The 14,090-nt window shown below is 35.6% G+C and overlaps 1 protein-coding gene across 4 annotated transcripts in view; it reads left to right on the top strand.

Annotated features, from left to right (window-relative positions):
* The window catches only part of LOC132391793 (SWI/SNF-related matrix-associated actin-dependent regulator of chromatin subfamily A containing DEAD/H box 1-like), a 63,402-nt gene that overhangs the window by 15,024 nt on the left and 34,288 nt on the right, over positions 1-14,090 (top strand). For all 4 annotated transcript variants that reach the window (XM_059965416.1, XM_059965417.1, XM_059965418.1 and 1 more), the window contains exons 4-6: positions 1,995-2,058; positions 8,825-8,928; positions 12,190-12,279. In XM_059965416.1, coding sequence (XP_059821399.1) covers positions 1,995-2,058; positions 8,825-8,928; positions 12,190-12,279 — 258 coding nt within the window. The remainder of the gene's footprint in view (positions 1-1,994; positions 2,059-8,824; positions 8,929-12,189; positions 12,280-14,090) is intronic.

The raw sequence follows: 14,090 nt of genomic DNA on the forward strand, positions 1-14,090 counted from the left end.
TACCACCTCACACTTCTCCGGGTTGAACTCCATCTGCCATTTCTCAGCCCACTTCTGCATCCTATCAATGTCTCTCTGCAATCTTCGACAATCCTCTGCACTATCCACAACACCATTAACCTTTGTGCCGTCTGCAAACTTGACAACCCACCCTTCTACCCCCACATCCAGGTCGTTAATAAAAATCACGAAAAGTAGAGGTCCCAGACCTGATCCTTGTGGGACACCACTAGCCACAACCCTCCAATCCAAATGTGCTCCCTCCACCATGACCCTCTGCTTTCTGCAAGCAAGCCAATTCTGAATCTACCTGGCCAAACTTCTCTGGATCCCATGCCTTCTGACTTTCTGAATAACCCTGCCGTGTGGAACCTTGTCAAAATAGATTTGGACTTTCAAATAAAAATGCAAGGAAGATATTTGTGAGTGGTGCAAAATTAAAACATTTTGCCTCTGAGTGCTGAGAAGTTACATGGAGGGACTGCTCTTGGAAAGCATGGCAGGAGAGAAGGCAGCTGATCATACCAAGTTAGGGATTTGAACCAAATCTGTCATATCCCAATTCCTTGCTTTGCCGACTAGACCTTAGATTTTCTGCCATCTCCACTTCCTCTCTGCTGATTATTGTTCACTAAGGAACCACATGTAGTAAAACTCTTGCCTCCACGGCCAATGGATTATGAGCCTTTTGGACAAAAAAAATCTATTCTATTTTGAATTGCTCCTTCTGGCTGAGATACAATTCCGCAGATCAACTGGCAGTAGTCCAGTTCTCTATGCTGATGTGCTACTCTTCAGTAAGGCAGGAAGATATTGCCTAATATTTTTATTCCTTACTGCAGGAAGAATTAAGTTGGGAGCTGGGAGACTGGTTTAGGGCAGCACCAGGAGTCTGAGTTGGAGGGAACTGTGATACTGCAGCTAGTGTAACCTTCTACCCATCAAGGTTTATTCCTTAAAACTGGTGATGCCTTCATGATTTACTTGATAAAAAATGCATGGAAATAGGGTTTGTTTATCATGGATATATAAACACAAGCTCTAATTAATCTAAAGCTTGTCTTATTGCACAAAGAAGCAGTGACAAATTATGGTTGGTATAGTCATTAAACATTTTAATTGAGAATTAGAATCAGGATTATTAGCTGCCTTGTGACATGAAAGTAGCAGTACGGAGCAAAGACATAAAATTACTATAAATCGCAAAATGGTGCAAAATGAATAATGATGGGAAAGCAATGTAAAATAATATAATTTTTACTTTATTAATTTAGAGTTTCAATTTTCTCATTTTGTTTGCCATTTTCCTTTTGGTATGATTAACTCATTCAGACATGGTTCTGTAGACAGTTAAGGGAGTTACCCGACGTGATCGATATTAAGAGCATGAGCATTTCTGGTTAAGTGTCAACATTAGCTCAACTGTGAAGAATACCACACCCAAAACACTAATCTTCTGAATATTGTATTCTTCTGTTTATTTGTTCATTGGATTTGGGCATCACTGGAAATCCTTATAGTTGTTATGCATCTTAATCCTCTCTGAACTGAGGAAGTAGTAAAGTCAATCATATTGTTTGGGTGTTGAAGTAACCAGAGTGGAAAAGAATAGCAAATTTCTTTCCCTGAAAGATATTTGAGCAAGAATTACTTTTAAATTACATTACAGTCTTTACACAGTACTAAGATTAATTTTTAAGTCCTGGGTTTGTTTAATTTTGATTATGTAATCAATTCTAGTAGGTTTAGACCAGAAGGAGGAATCCAGAAGTTGACTTAGCCCTACATAAGTGATATCACTCAGTATGGATCTATTATCAATTTTAGGTCCTTCAAAGTATGAATGGTTATATTCCTTGCTGCATAAACATTGGGATTAAGAGAAGGTCTCAAAATTAAATCTGTTTAAAATTAATTAGAATTAAATTACAATGAATACACTGTTTTCAGCAAGATGGATTTTAACACCCCCTCTTATTTTCCACCTCACTAAGGTAATTGAATCAACAAGTACATTAGATGGAGCTATCGCTTCAGGATTAATCTTATTTAAAGAAGGTAAGGCCACTTTCTTATATATTAAAATAGAATGTGTTATTAAAATGTACAAAAAAAGGTGATTTGGTTTGAATCTATTCCATAAAATATGGACTAAATTGAGCTGACTCGTAGCTAGGAATTCAATATGCAGCTACTGATTGTGTGCTTGGCATAACTCAAAGTACTTTGGACAGACATTAAAGTTTGGTGCATCTGACTTCCTGTTCTGCACTGGGTTCTTTTTTTGACATTCTGTACAAAATTAGTCTTGTTGATGTAGAAACCATGAAAGGTTAAGGGTGTTCTAATTTGTTATTTCGATTATATTTGCATTCATGAGAAGACTTTCAAATTAAAATAGTTCATTTCTCATACTTCAAAAGAACAACCTGCTTTCATGCTGTGGAAATTAAATTAGTGCTATGTGATTAATGCCTTTTATAACTCAATTGTCTGAAGATCTTAAAAGTTGAAAGAATTTCTTTTGGTTAACTTCGTCAAATATTGAACATTGTGCAATATATTTTGAAACAATTGTCCTCCTTTGTCTCATTCAGAGAGTAAAGGTAATGAATTTGATCTCTTAACAAAATTACAGCAAATAGTAACTAACATCTTGCCAAAAAAACTTTAATGTGGCTTTATAATTTGTAATATGTTAAATTTAAAAGTACAGAATATTGACCTGTTGTATGTATAGTGATCTGCATTAAGCATGTTCATGCATTGCTGTGCATGTCCACTTTTACAAACACTTTCAAAAAGCATGTGCCAAATGACAGCTGCTTTAGCTAGTACAAATGTAAACTTACATCTGTAGCGCTCACTTAAAGAGCTAGTTTGCTATTGTAGATGTATGTATTGACAAGGACTATAACTGGAAAAAATAGGCAAGTTTAACTTGGTGTGTTCATTTGTGTTTCATTACATTTTATATGAATGTACTGGCAGTCATTCTCCGTTAAACTTAGTTGTAGTAGCAGAGAGGGAAATACTGTGTAGTATGCCTTCGCACTAAGAGGTTATGAGCCTTATTCCATATTTTTTTAAATGACTTCCTTTTGAATTAACAGGAAACAATTGTATTAAGCGTACTCCGAAAGCTTTTATTAAGGAGTTGATCGAGTAAAGTCCTCATTATTGCTTCTGTTTTCTTTTGGTTGGTTTGGGGGAAAGCAGCTATTTCTATTGTTGTGCTAAGATACACCATAATATAATTAGGACAGCAATTAAAAGCTGGAATCAGTAAACTTGTCAACCCTTTAGCTACTAAATTGAACTCCTCATGAAATATAAAAGGTTCTGTTTTGTTGTGGGTAACAGCATAAGAAATAGGAGTAGGCCATCTGGCCCATTAAGCGTGCTCCGACATTCAATAAGATCATGGCTGATCTGGCCGTGAACTCAGCTCCATCCACCTGTCTTTTCCCCTGCTAAGCAAAAATTTCTATTTGAAATGCAAGTTTTTTTTTAGTCTACCTTGCATGACCTGGATTTTCCAAATAATTCTTGGTTCCTTTACTAATATGGAAAGAACATCCTTTATGTGTGCTGTGAACATTTTTTGCTGATCGTATTTCAGTAAATTGTTTAGACTTAAAGATAAACTTTTGAATGTATTAAACCACTGAGGAATTTAAAGTAGTTTATTGCAGAGAAAGCTTATCTGTGTGCTCTAAAACTGATGTAATGGATTTAGGTAGAAATCTTGTTATGCAATTTCAATAGTGGATTACATGGGTCAAATGTGTGGATAAGGCCTAGAGTTTGGCATTAGAGTACTTTTCTGTTTATTAGATGTACTACCAGTCTGTATTAAAGTCAGCTTTTCTTTCTCCCCATATGTGTGAGGGACACATTTTAAATAGTTTGCACAATAGGAATAAGAATAGTTTGTCCTCTTGCCACGTGGCCTAAATAGGTCAATTGTAAAAGTTATGCATCTTGTACTTCACTTCTAAAATTCTGTTCCATTGGCTTAAGATGACCCAAAGTTTCAGAATGGAGACTTCATTATGCAATTAAGGCACTTTAAGAATACAGGAATTATGGTGACTGTTCAGATAATCTCTATCCAACCATGGCAAAGTTCAAACTAAAATTTATCAAACAATATATATACTACCATATTCTGCCTTGAGATTCATTTTCTTGCAGGCAATTACAGGAAAAAAAATACAATAGAAATTTATGCGAAACTATATATAAGCCCACAAAAGCTGTTAAACAACCAATGTGCAAAAGAAAACAGACTATCCAAACAAAATTGAGAGCATGAGTTGTAAAGAGTTCTTGAAAGTGAGTTTATAGGTTATAGAATCAGCTCAGAATAGTAGTGAAGTTATCCATGCTAGTTCAGGAGCCTGATGATTGTAGGTTATACCTGTTCCTGAACCTGATGGTTTGGCAAGTGAACTCACCACTACCGTAGAATGCAGCCTTCAGTTTGGAGTCTTGATAACTAACTTGATCTGATGAGACCCAGCAGTGCCTGACTGATCATATTTATGTCATCAAAAGAATTAAGCTAGTCCAGCTTGTAACGTTGCTGTGCTGAACTGTACTGACTATGTCTTGGAATGAAGAACAAAAAAAAGTGCTCTGCTAGGAGTGGAAGATGCAGGGCAGTTGAATGTCAGGTTTAGTTCAAGTCAGCCTTTGATTATATTTGATCACAACATTAATTCAGCTTATTTGATTTGCCCTATATGATATTAAGAAAGGGTTGAGAGCATCAGTTACATCCAAGGTTATAGTTATTCTTTCCAAACGGTTGCAGGACAGTTACAACACAGGCACCTGTAGCCAATTTGGGCAATCAGCAATATCCACAATTCTGACCTTACAATGCAAAGAAGATAATTGACATCCTGAGTTTAGGATGATTGAATTTCAACAACCATATTTTTATTTTGTGCATGGCATGGCTCCAGTCACTGGAATGTTCAACCTTTGATGCCTATTCAAATTAATTTAATCAGGGCTTCGTGATGCCACATACAAAAATTAGCTTGATGTCAAGGCAATGACTCTCACCTCACCAATTTATCCTTTGTTCAGACAAAGGCTTTGAAAACTCTGGAGCTAGGTTTTGCTGGCAAACCCATACAGGGTACTGCTAATGCAGCTTATTTTTTTTTAGTAAGAATTGCTGGATAGTGATGCGGATTTCATCTTCAATGATTTTCAGATGATACAGTGCAAATTGATTGGGTTGTAGTAATATTGGATTTGCCCTGTCCTTTGAGAACAGGATGTACTTGAGCAATTGCTCACCTTCTACAATTTTTATTTCCTTATGTGGCTGTGTTCTTGGTTGATATTGCTGTGATCTATCTGGGATTTTTCTGTTGTATAGATTATGGTTGATTATTGTCACTTTTTTCATTAAACTTAAGAAGTGATGAAATCTTTACTTTCTGAGACTGCAAAGTTTAAAAATGTTCACAGTGTGGGCAATTGCTCAGTCGTAGGTCAACTCTGATAACAAAAAATATCTTATTCCATTACACTGACTAAGTAATAGATTGAGTTTAGAGCTTCCTGATCAATACAAGATCGAAAAACAAGCTGCTTGTTGATGACTAACTGTAATTGAATGAATGCTAAAGAGATTGAGATTTTAAAGGACAGGAATTTGAATACTTCATAAGTAAGCAGCCGATATAAATTGCAACCATTATTTTGTAACTTCTCATCAACTTGACCGTATATAAGATACAGAGCCTTGAAAAAGTATTCAGTCCCCACAACTATTGTCACATTTTATTGTCTCATTTTCTAAATTAAAATGTATTGAAGTAGGATTTTTGAGCTAATCTACAAAACATCGTGTATCATGTCAAATCAAATGAAAAATTTCAAAGTCTGGCAATAATTTACTAAAAATTATAACCAAATTTGTGAGGCTGAAAACATATTAATCTCCTTTGTAATTTCCACACTAACTTTCCACAGATGCAATATACTGTATTATTTTACCAGCTCACCTGATTTATTGATGTAGAAAATTACAGCATGACCCGTTTCAATGAATTTGTAACAATAAATACCCCTCAGTCTGTAAGGTCGAACAATACGGTAAATTTTCAACAGACCAAATCAAAATGAAGACAAAAAAAGCATTCAGGACAAGTTGGGGAAAGGACAATAGGGAAGTACAAATCTGGGAAAGGGTGCATGGCCATCTCAAAGGTACTGAACATACATCTGAGCTTAGTGTAGTCCTGCGTGAAAATGTGGGGAAAAATAAATATATATAGTTTTTATGTATTTTTCTATATTTATCATGCATTGTTAAGTTAACAAATTTTATTGCATATATTGTTAACTGGTGATCTGGTGAAATTAAACCTGATTCTGATTCTGATCTCTGGCAAGACCTCAAGATTGCTGTCCACCACCTCTCCCTAACTAACCTGGCACAGCTTGGGGAATTTTGAATGGAACAGGCAAATCTTGATCCATCATGTGTAAAGCTAATAGAGATTTATCCAAAGAGACTGCTATCTGTAGTAACTGCCAGAGGTGGTGCAACTAAGTACTGAGCAAAGAGGGGTGAATACTTTTGAACTGCTGACATTTCAGTTTTTGATTTTTTAGTATTTCATTCTTTATAATTTTCTCTGTTTTTGGCCTCTACTGTGAAAAAGGAGCATGTGATTCACAAATGAAAATTCGCAATTAAATTGATGAAAATCATTGGTTGTAATACTCATTTTTGTGAACAAAGGATTGGAGGCTGAATAGGTTTACAAGGTGCTGTATTCTTCCTTCAATTAACATACTAGTTAACTTCCAAGTCTAAACTGATAAATTTTTAAACTTATCCTGATGAACTTTTTACTATAGCCATATGTTAAAATAAAATAGAATGTACAAACACTATAGTATATACACATGTTTGCATAAAAGAGAGAGATAAAAGTAATACACACAAAATGCTGGAGGAACACAGGAGGTCAGGCAATGTCTGTGTAAAGCCTGCCAAGCTCCTCCAGCATTTTGTGTGTATTTCTTTGATTGCCAGCATCTGCAGATTTTTTTTTGTTCGGGGAAAGGTAAAACCTATTTTTCCCTTCATTTCGTGAAGAAGACTTCCATCTGCACCAATGAAATATGGCACTTGAAATATGAAAGTGTATCACAAATGGGACTCTCAAAAAAAATCCCATCTTTGCTCACCTATAGGACATATACATTTTGCTCTTAATTGTCTGCAGTTTTACTGTTCATTGAATAAAAGTCTGAACTTTTACCATGATAAAGTACCATCCTGTTGGTAAAATTTTAACATTTTGTTATGTTTTCGTGTTTACACTCCTTTTCATTCCCGTAGTATGCATGATGTCAAAATTTTGTTGAAACTTTCCTGAAATGATCTGGCCATTGTAAACTGTTGTCTTAATATATATTTTGTAACTGATAACAAGTATAATGTAGGGACAATTTGTCTTCATTCTGCATCTTGCTTCTGTCCTCCTATTTCCTCACAAATATTAGATACTAAATGAAACCCAAGTTGCTGATCCTGCACAAAACCTAGATGGTATTTTTATAATCTTTGTAAAGACAATTGCTCAGTACTGTAATGGTCACTTTGCATTAAAAGAATGTATAGACCTGCATAGTTGATCGAAATTAAAAATGTTGAACTAGTTAAAACTAAAGTTATTATTGAAGTATGTATATGTAAACATGTACTGCTCTGGGATTCATTTTCTTGCAGACATTTACAGTGGAACAAAAAAATACAATAGAATCAATGTAAAGCTGCACACTGTGACATTCAGCCAATATGCAAAAGAAGACAAACTGTGTGAATACACAAAAGTAAACAAACAAATAATACTGAGAACTTGAGTGATAGAGTCCTTGAAAGTGAATCGATGGCTTGTGTTTACTGTTTAGTTCAATATTGTGGTGAGTGAAGTTATCCACAGTGGTTCAGGAGCCCAGTGGTTGTGGGTAATAACTGTTCCTTAGACTGGTGGAGTGGGACCTAAAGCTGCTGTACTTAGTGGCAACTGTGAGAAGAGAGCATGGCCTGGATGGTGAGGGTCCTTGACAAGAACGTTGCTTTCTTATGTCAGCACTTCTTATAGATGTGCTCGGTGGTAGTGAAGGCCTTTTGTGTGGTTGGCTGGGCTGTATCCACCACTTTTTGTTTTTGAGGATTGGTGTCTCCATACCAGTTTTATTAAACTTAGTAACTTTATAGTTGGTAAATTAAATTGGTTTATTATTGCCACATGAACCAAGGTGCAGTGAAAAATGTTGTTCTGCAAGCAATCCATATGGATTATTTAATCGCATCAGGACATTGAGCACAAAATAGTTACAGAAAGCAGTATATAGTGTTACAGTTATGCAGGCATGCAAGGTCACGTCGAAGGTAAGTTGTGAGATCAAGAGTCCATTATGTTGTACAAGCTGTCTGTTCATTGGTTTATTACATTGGGGTGGAAGCTCTCCTTGAGCTAGGTGGTGTGATCTTTCAGGCTTTTGGATTTTCTGCCCAATAGGAGCCCTGGAGAAGAGAATGTCCATAATGGGAGTGGTCCTTTTAAAAACTGCAAATCGAAGATGCTGCTCACCACTATGTCTTGTGTACTGATAAGAAATGAGCTATAAAATGGGTCCTTCAAAATATATCTAAAAATTATTACTTCTTCTTGGTTTTGCATTCACCCATTAGCAAAAAGTACATGATAATCTATGGACAGATAATGAACAAGGCTGTAGAAGGAGCAGACAATTTGAAAGCTTGTCTTTATCTTTTCAGCCATTCCTCGGAAAAGGAAACTGGAAGCATTCCAGAATAACAGCTCTGATGAAAGTGATGATCTCCCCATTTCCATCACCACAAAAAAGAAGAAACCTAATCGAGTAGGTTTTCAATTAGAACTACCTGAATTCTTTCCTAAGTTTTATTTACATTTGCTAATGTTCAGCAAAATACTTAAATGAGGATTATAAAATTAATTAAGATAAATCTTATTGCCAGTGCTAAAGATGGAGTGCCTCCATGTTCATTATGCAGGAGATATCAGGTATTTGGAAAATTGTTGTAGCCAACATCTCGTCTGGAATTCCTAATTTACTGCTGGTGTGGAAGTTTTCTTAAGCTCTGGCTATATACAGATTTGTGCGGATTCTGAATAACTAACTAAACACTACAGTTGTTGTTTGCTTTAAATGCCATTATAAAGCCATGGCATCAACAGGAGTTTTTGCTGGTAATATAAAAGATTAAATAACTTTATGAATCTATTGCATTTGGCTGGGAGACTATGGATAACAAAGTTAATAAGGAACTACCAAAGAGTTAATTTCTGCACTCTCTCTTCCATGCCAGATTGCCAGATGGTTTTGTGTTATTTATTTGGGCTGCTTCAGCATTTGGAATGTAATCTTTGGAAGTTTCTGATTTAACCAGCTCTGTTTTGACTAAATTGAAATGAATGTATGAATGTTACAGTATAGAGAGATCTAATTGGTCCTTTGCCTCCCTCTTCTCCCCCCACCCCCCCATGCTTCACCTATCACCTGCTAATTTGTCCTCCTTCTGCTCCCCCCCACTACCTTTTTATTCTGATGTCTTTCCCCTTCCTTTCCATTCCCGATGAAGGGTCTCAGCTTGAAACATCTACTGTTTACTTATTTCCATAGATGCAGTCTGATTTGCTGAGTTCTTCCAGCATTTTGTGTGTATTATTGTTGTTTGGGAAATGGTGTCTCAGATTCAAATACCATCCCTGCTTTGTTATTGCAATATTGACGAGTACCCTTTATTTTAAAGTTATCTGAAGACATTGATTTATTGTTGTGTTTAAGATTATGAATAAATTCATTTTGTCAAGCCTGTTTGCAGTCTGACCCTGTTTTCCATGCATTGTTTTTTAAATCAACAAATAATCCCATATAAGTTACTCATTCCACCTGGAGGATATGAGGCAATGGATTTTGTTGCCAATGTGGTCAGTGGTAAAGAGATAATACATGCTACTTTACTGAGAAAATGTTGCCCTTGGATTGAACAGATACAGGCTTCTTATCTCAATTTGACCTGAAGACTGGGTGCTTTATACTGAATCTGTGGCAGATAACAGCATTGGGTTGTCATTGATTGATCAGCCAATCAGATTAAAGAATTTTCACTAAGTCAGGAAGTAAAGAGCTTGACTTAAAAAGAAAACATGAGGAAAACGAGGACTTTTAAAAAAAGTCGGTTTGAAGAAAACACAATAAAGATTGGGAAGAAACTGTAAGAATTAAATAGTTGAAATAATCAACTTTTTTTTAAATCATTTTCGAGTGAATAATTCTCCACGCATTTAAAAATTGCTCAAGGATAATCATAACTTTTAAAAACCAATTACTTTTCATTCAGTAGAGCATTAGGTTTTCAGGGTTTGGACACTGAAATACTTCATTGCTCACACAAAAAAGGAGCAGCTTTGGATCCTGTGAAGAAACAGCATGTCACTACTGACAATTTACTAATTTCTATATTTTTAGATGTGATGGTACCAGGGAATGTGCAAGTTTTGTCTATTAATAATGGTGTGCTCTATTTTCTCATTGTTATAATAATGGTAAAATAAATATTAACTTAAACACATAGAACACTGTTTAAAATAATTTGTGAGTCTTAATTTGGGAAGATTTGAAGGTACATTTTGCCGTTAAAAATGTGATTCTTACCCCCTCCCCCAACATCTGTTTGGATATTTTAATTGTCTTAATTAGTCTCAGGAGAAATCAAAATATTGTACTTGTAAAAGTTGTGATATATTTTTAAAATTACTGTGGCAATTTTTAAGATGTTTCTGGCATTTATGCCCTGCTGGGCAATTTTTTCATAGTCAATATTCCGAGTTTTTTACACTGGCTTAGTTTTATTTGTGTGTTTTGCTTTAGAAAGAAGCCCTAATCTGCAAAACATTATTTTTTTTCCTTACTCAGCGAAGAAAGAATTCTTTCACCTGCCTTTGTTTATCTTCCTAAGGAATGAGCTTAGTAAGCAGCTGCAAAACCAGTTCCTAACAGTTTCACAGCAATCTAATGACAACACTTCAATATCTATGGTCTAGGAGTTATCAAGAGGGAGGGAGAAGATAAGAGTTTATATCATAGTATTCCTCCAGTAATAGCACTACATGACCCTGACCGTGGCTCAGTTTTTTGTCCCCAAAGTGCAAAATTATAAGAATTCCTGCTATTTACCATTTGACCAATTACCATTGCTGGGAATACTAATGAGATCCAAGTCCAGTTAGGTCAGGCATTAAGAGTGTGGTAAAGGACATGGCTTTACAATGTCATAGTTATTGAAAAGAAGAACGTTTACCAATTTTCTTAAATGTTGAAATCATAGCTGACACACAGTATATATACATATACTGTCAATAGTCCCCAAAATATCATGTGACAAGAAATTGAATTGATGCTTCATTTTTGCTAACATACTTCAGTTTATCTACATCATTAGTTTCTTTGGATTACACCACTGGTATCAGCTGTTCTAAAAGCTGAGATGTTCTTAATCTTAGGGCTCCTGGTTATACAAAAATTCCTCTCTTCTCTCCTGAAATGACCACATTCCTTTAGGCTAGATCTACTGTGTTTAAATAATAAATAAGCAGCTTGAGTGTCTGTATGCAGAATTGATAATTCTCTTACATGAATAAACTTACAAGCAAAAATTATTTCAATTATCTCATGAAAATAAGGGGTTTTGCTTGCTTAATTCAAAGTTTGGTTCTTATTTGTATTTAAATTTGCAGAATTCTATGAGTTTAAGTATATCACACTACTAGGAACTGTTCCCTTCTGAAATTTAGTTGGTTCTTATTGCTGTTCTTCTGTAGCAGTTTAAAATTTTGATCGTCTCCTAATACTCATTCCCATGCACAGAATTAAGGCAACTAGAGAGAGAGAGAAAAGTTGTGATTGCTTTTTGGGATAAAGAGTAATGTTGCACTTGAGTGTTTACATGAATCTTTAAACATTGGAGATGTTGCTATGCAGGAATAAAGTAAGAATATAGATAGTTTTGTGTGTCTCAGAACCATTATTGATTATATTAACATGTCCAGTTTTGATACTTATGGGACAATATGTGTAATGTCTTTCCATTTAACTTAGCTCGCGTCACAAGACTCCATAGAAGATTATGAAAGAAAAGACTCTCTACTGAGAAAGCTTCACAATAAGTTTCCAGATTTAGATAAAGAGGTAAGTTAATCTTCGTCCAAAAGTTATTGTAAGCGTCACTTACTTTTAAGAGATAGATTTGAACTATTTCAAACATAGTTGATTGGGTTGCATTCCTAGTCAGAAATAGTCTGAAATACTGAGATGGTTATTTTAATAACTATTTGTGAAATCGGTTTTTGCAGTTTCATGTGATTTCCTATTACGTACAATCTTATTCTTCAAAGTGAACTACGGGTTAGTACTGAATTGATTTGCAATTCTGTTGACTTTACACAAAAACTTAATGTGTAGCAAGATGTTATTAGATCACAACAGTAGTGAACAACAGATTAGTTTTAAGGTGATGGGGGACATTGAAATGCCTAGCTTGCAGATGATTTGAAAGGAGTTTACAATACACTGCTGATGAAGTTGACAAAAGTTCACACTGACACTGGGTTCCATTTCATATTATTGGTTTTTGGTCCTCAGTGTCCCTGTGTGTGAGAATTGAATGCAGCCATATCTATGTCATCAAAACAAGAGGAAATTGAGAAAGGCCAGGGTGTATTGTCATTGTGAAGCAAATTTTTCAACTAAGGTGGCAGGCAAATTACACTTAATTCTTTTGTATATAATTGTTTTATATTAATAGTGGATGTATATATGGATCAAATTGTATATATGTCTGAGTGAGGGTACCAGGCAGTGTAGCATTAATAGGCAGGGTACAGAGCAGAGGGCAAAGGACGTTATTTGTATAGACTTCAGGTAATACTCACAAAATACTGGAGGAACTCGGCAGGTCAGGCAACATCTATGAAAAGGAACAAATACTCAAGGTTTTGTGCTGAGGCCCTACAGGTCCAGAAGGAAGGGGGAAGACACCAGAATAAAAAGGAAGGGGGAAGGGAGGTGATGAGTGAAGTCAGGAGGGAAAGAAACATATAGGGCTTGAGAAAAGGAGTCTGAGAGGAGAGGAAAGTGGACTGTGGGAGAAAAGGAAGGAGGTGGGGCACCAGGGGGAGGTGATAGGCAGGTAAGGAGACATAGTGGGGAATAGAAGAAGTGGGAAAAAGAAAATAAACTACCAGAAGGAGGAATCAATATTCATGCAATCAGGTTGGAGGCTACCTAAATGGAATATGATGTGTAGCCTCCAATCTGATGCTATGAATGTCGATGAGAGTAGCCATATTGTGGAAGAAGGGGAGACACAGTCAGATGGAAGAGGTGAATGAAGGGCACGTTGTTGTGCTTTACAAATCTGTGAAAACTTTCAATGACTTCCTGGATAAAATGGGGAGCTGACACTGACCATGTTTATTGTGCATTTGGGGCAAGTTGTGCAGCTGTTGTCAGCTTTATGGCTCTCTGAAACCGAAAGTGATCCTTCATATTGATACAAGGATTTGTAAAATAATTTTTTTCTGAATAGGTCACTATGTCTTAAAGACATTTTTCTGTTTTTGAATTCAACACGTTGGCAAGATTTCAATTTCAAATTTTCTATGAACCACTCTTGTGTTATATTTCCATGATGGAGGAGTAGATGTCAGCAGGCTATCATTTTTTATTGTTTTGCAGATCTCTTAATTGGTTTTAATACTATTATATGAAAAGTTGTGTTTGAATGACAGCCATATGGAATTTTAGGAACAGCAGTGAGTTATGCAGTTAAATAGAGTAAAAACACTTGCATTAGATTATGTTTTGATATTTTTAGATATTTTTCTAGTTTGCTTCCTTGTATATTGACAGATTTGAGAGTTCTTTCAATACTTCCTATTTTTATCTGCTCAGGGAATAGTGATCATTTGCCATGTTGTGTCATTTTGAATACTTTAAAC

This window comes from Hypanus sabinus, chromosome 3, assembly GCF_030144855.1.
Source record: "Hypanus sabinus isolate sHypSab1 chromosome 3, sHypSab1.hap1, whole genome shotgun sequence".
In the NCBI taxonomy this organism is placed as follows: domain Eukaryota; kingdom Metazoa; phylum Chordata; class Chondrichthyes; order Myliobatiformes; family Dasyatidae; genus Hypanus; species Hypanus sabinus.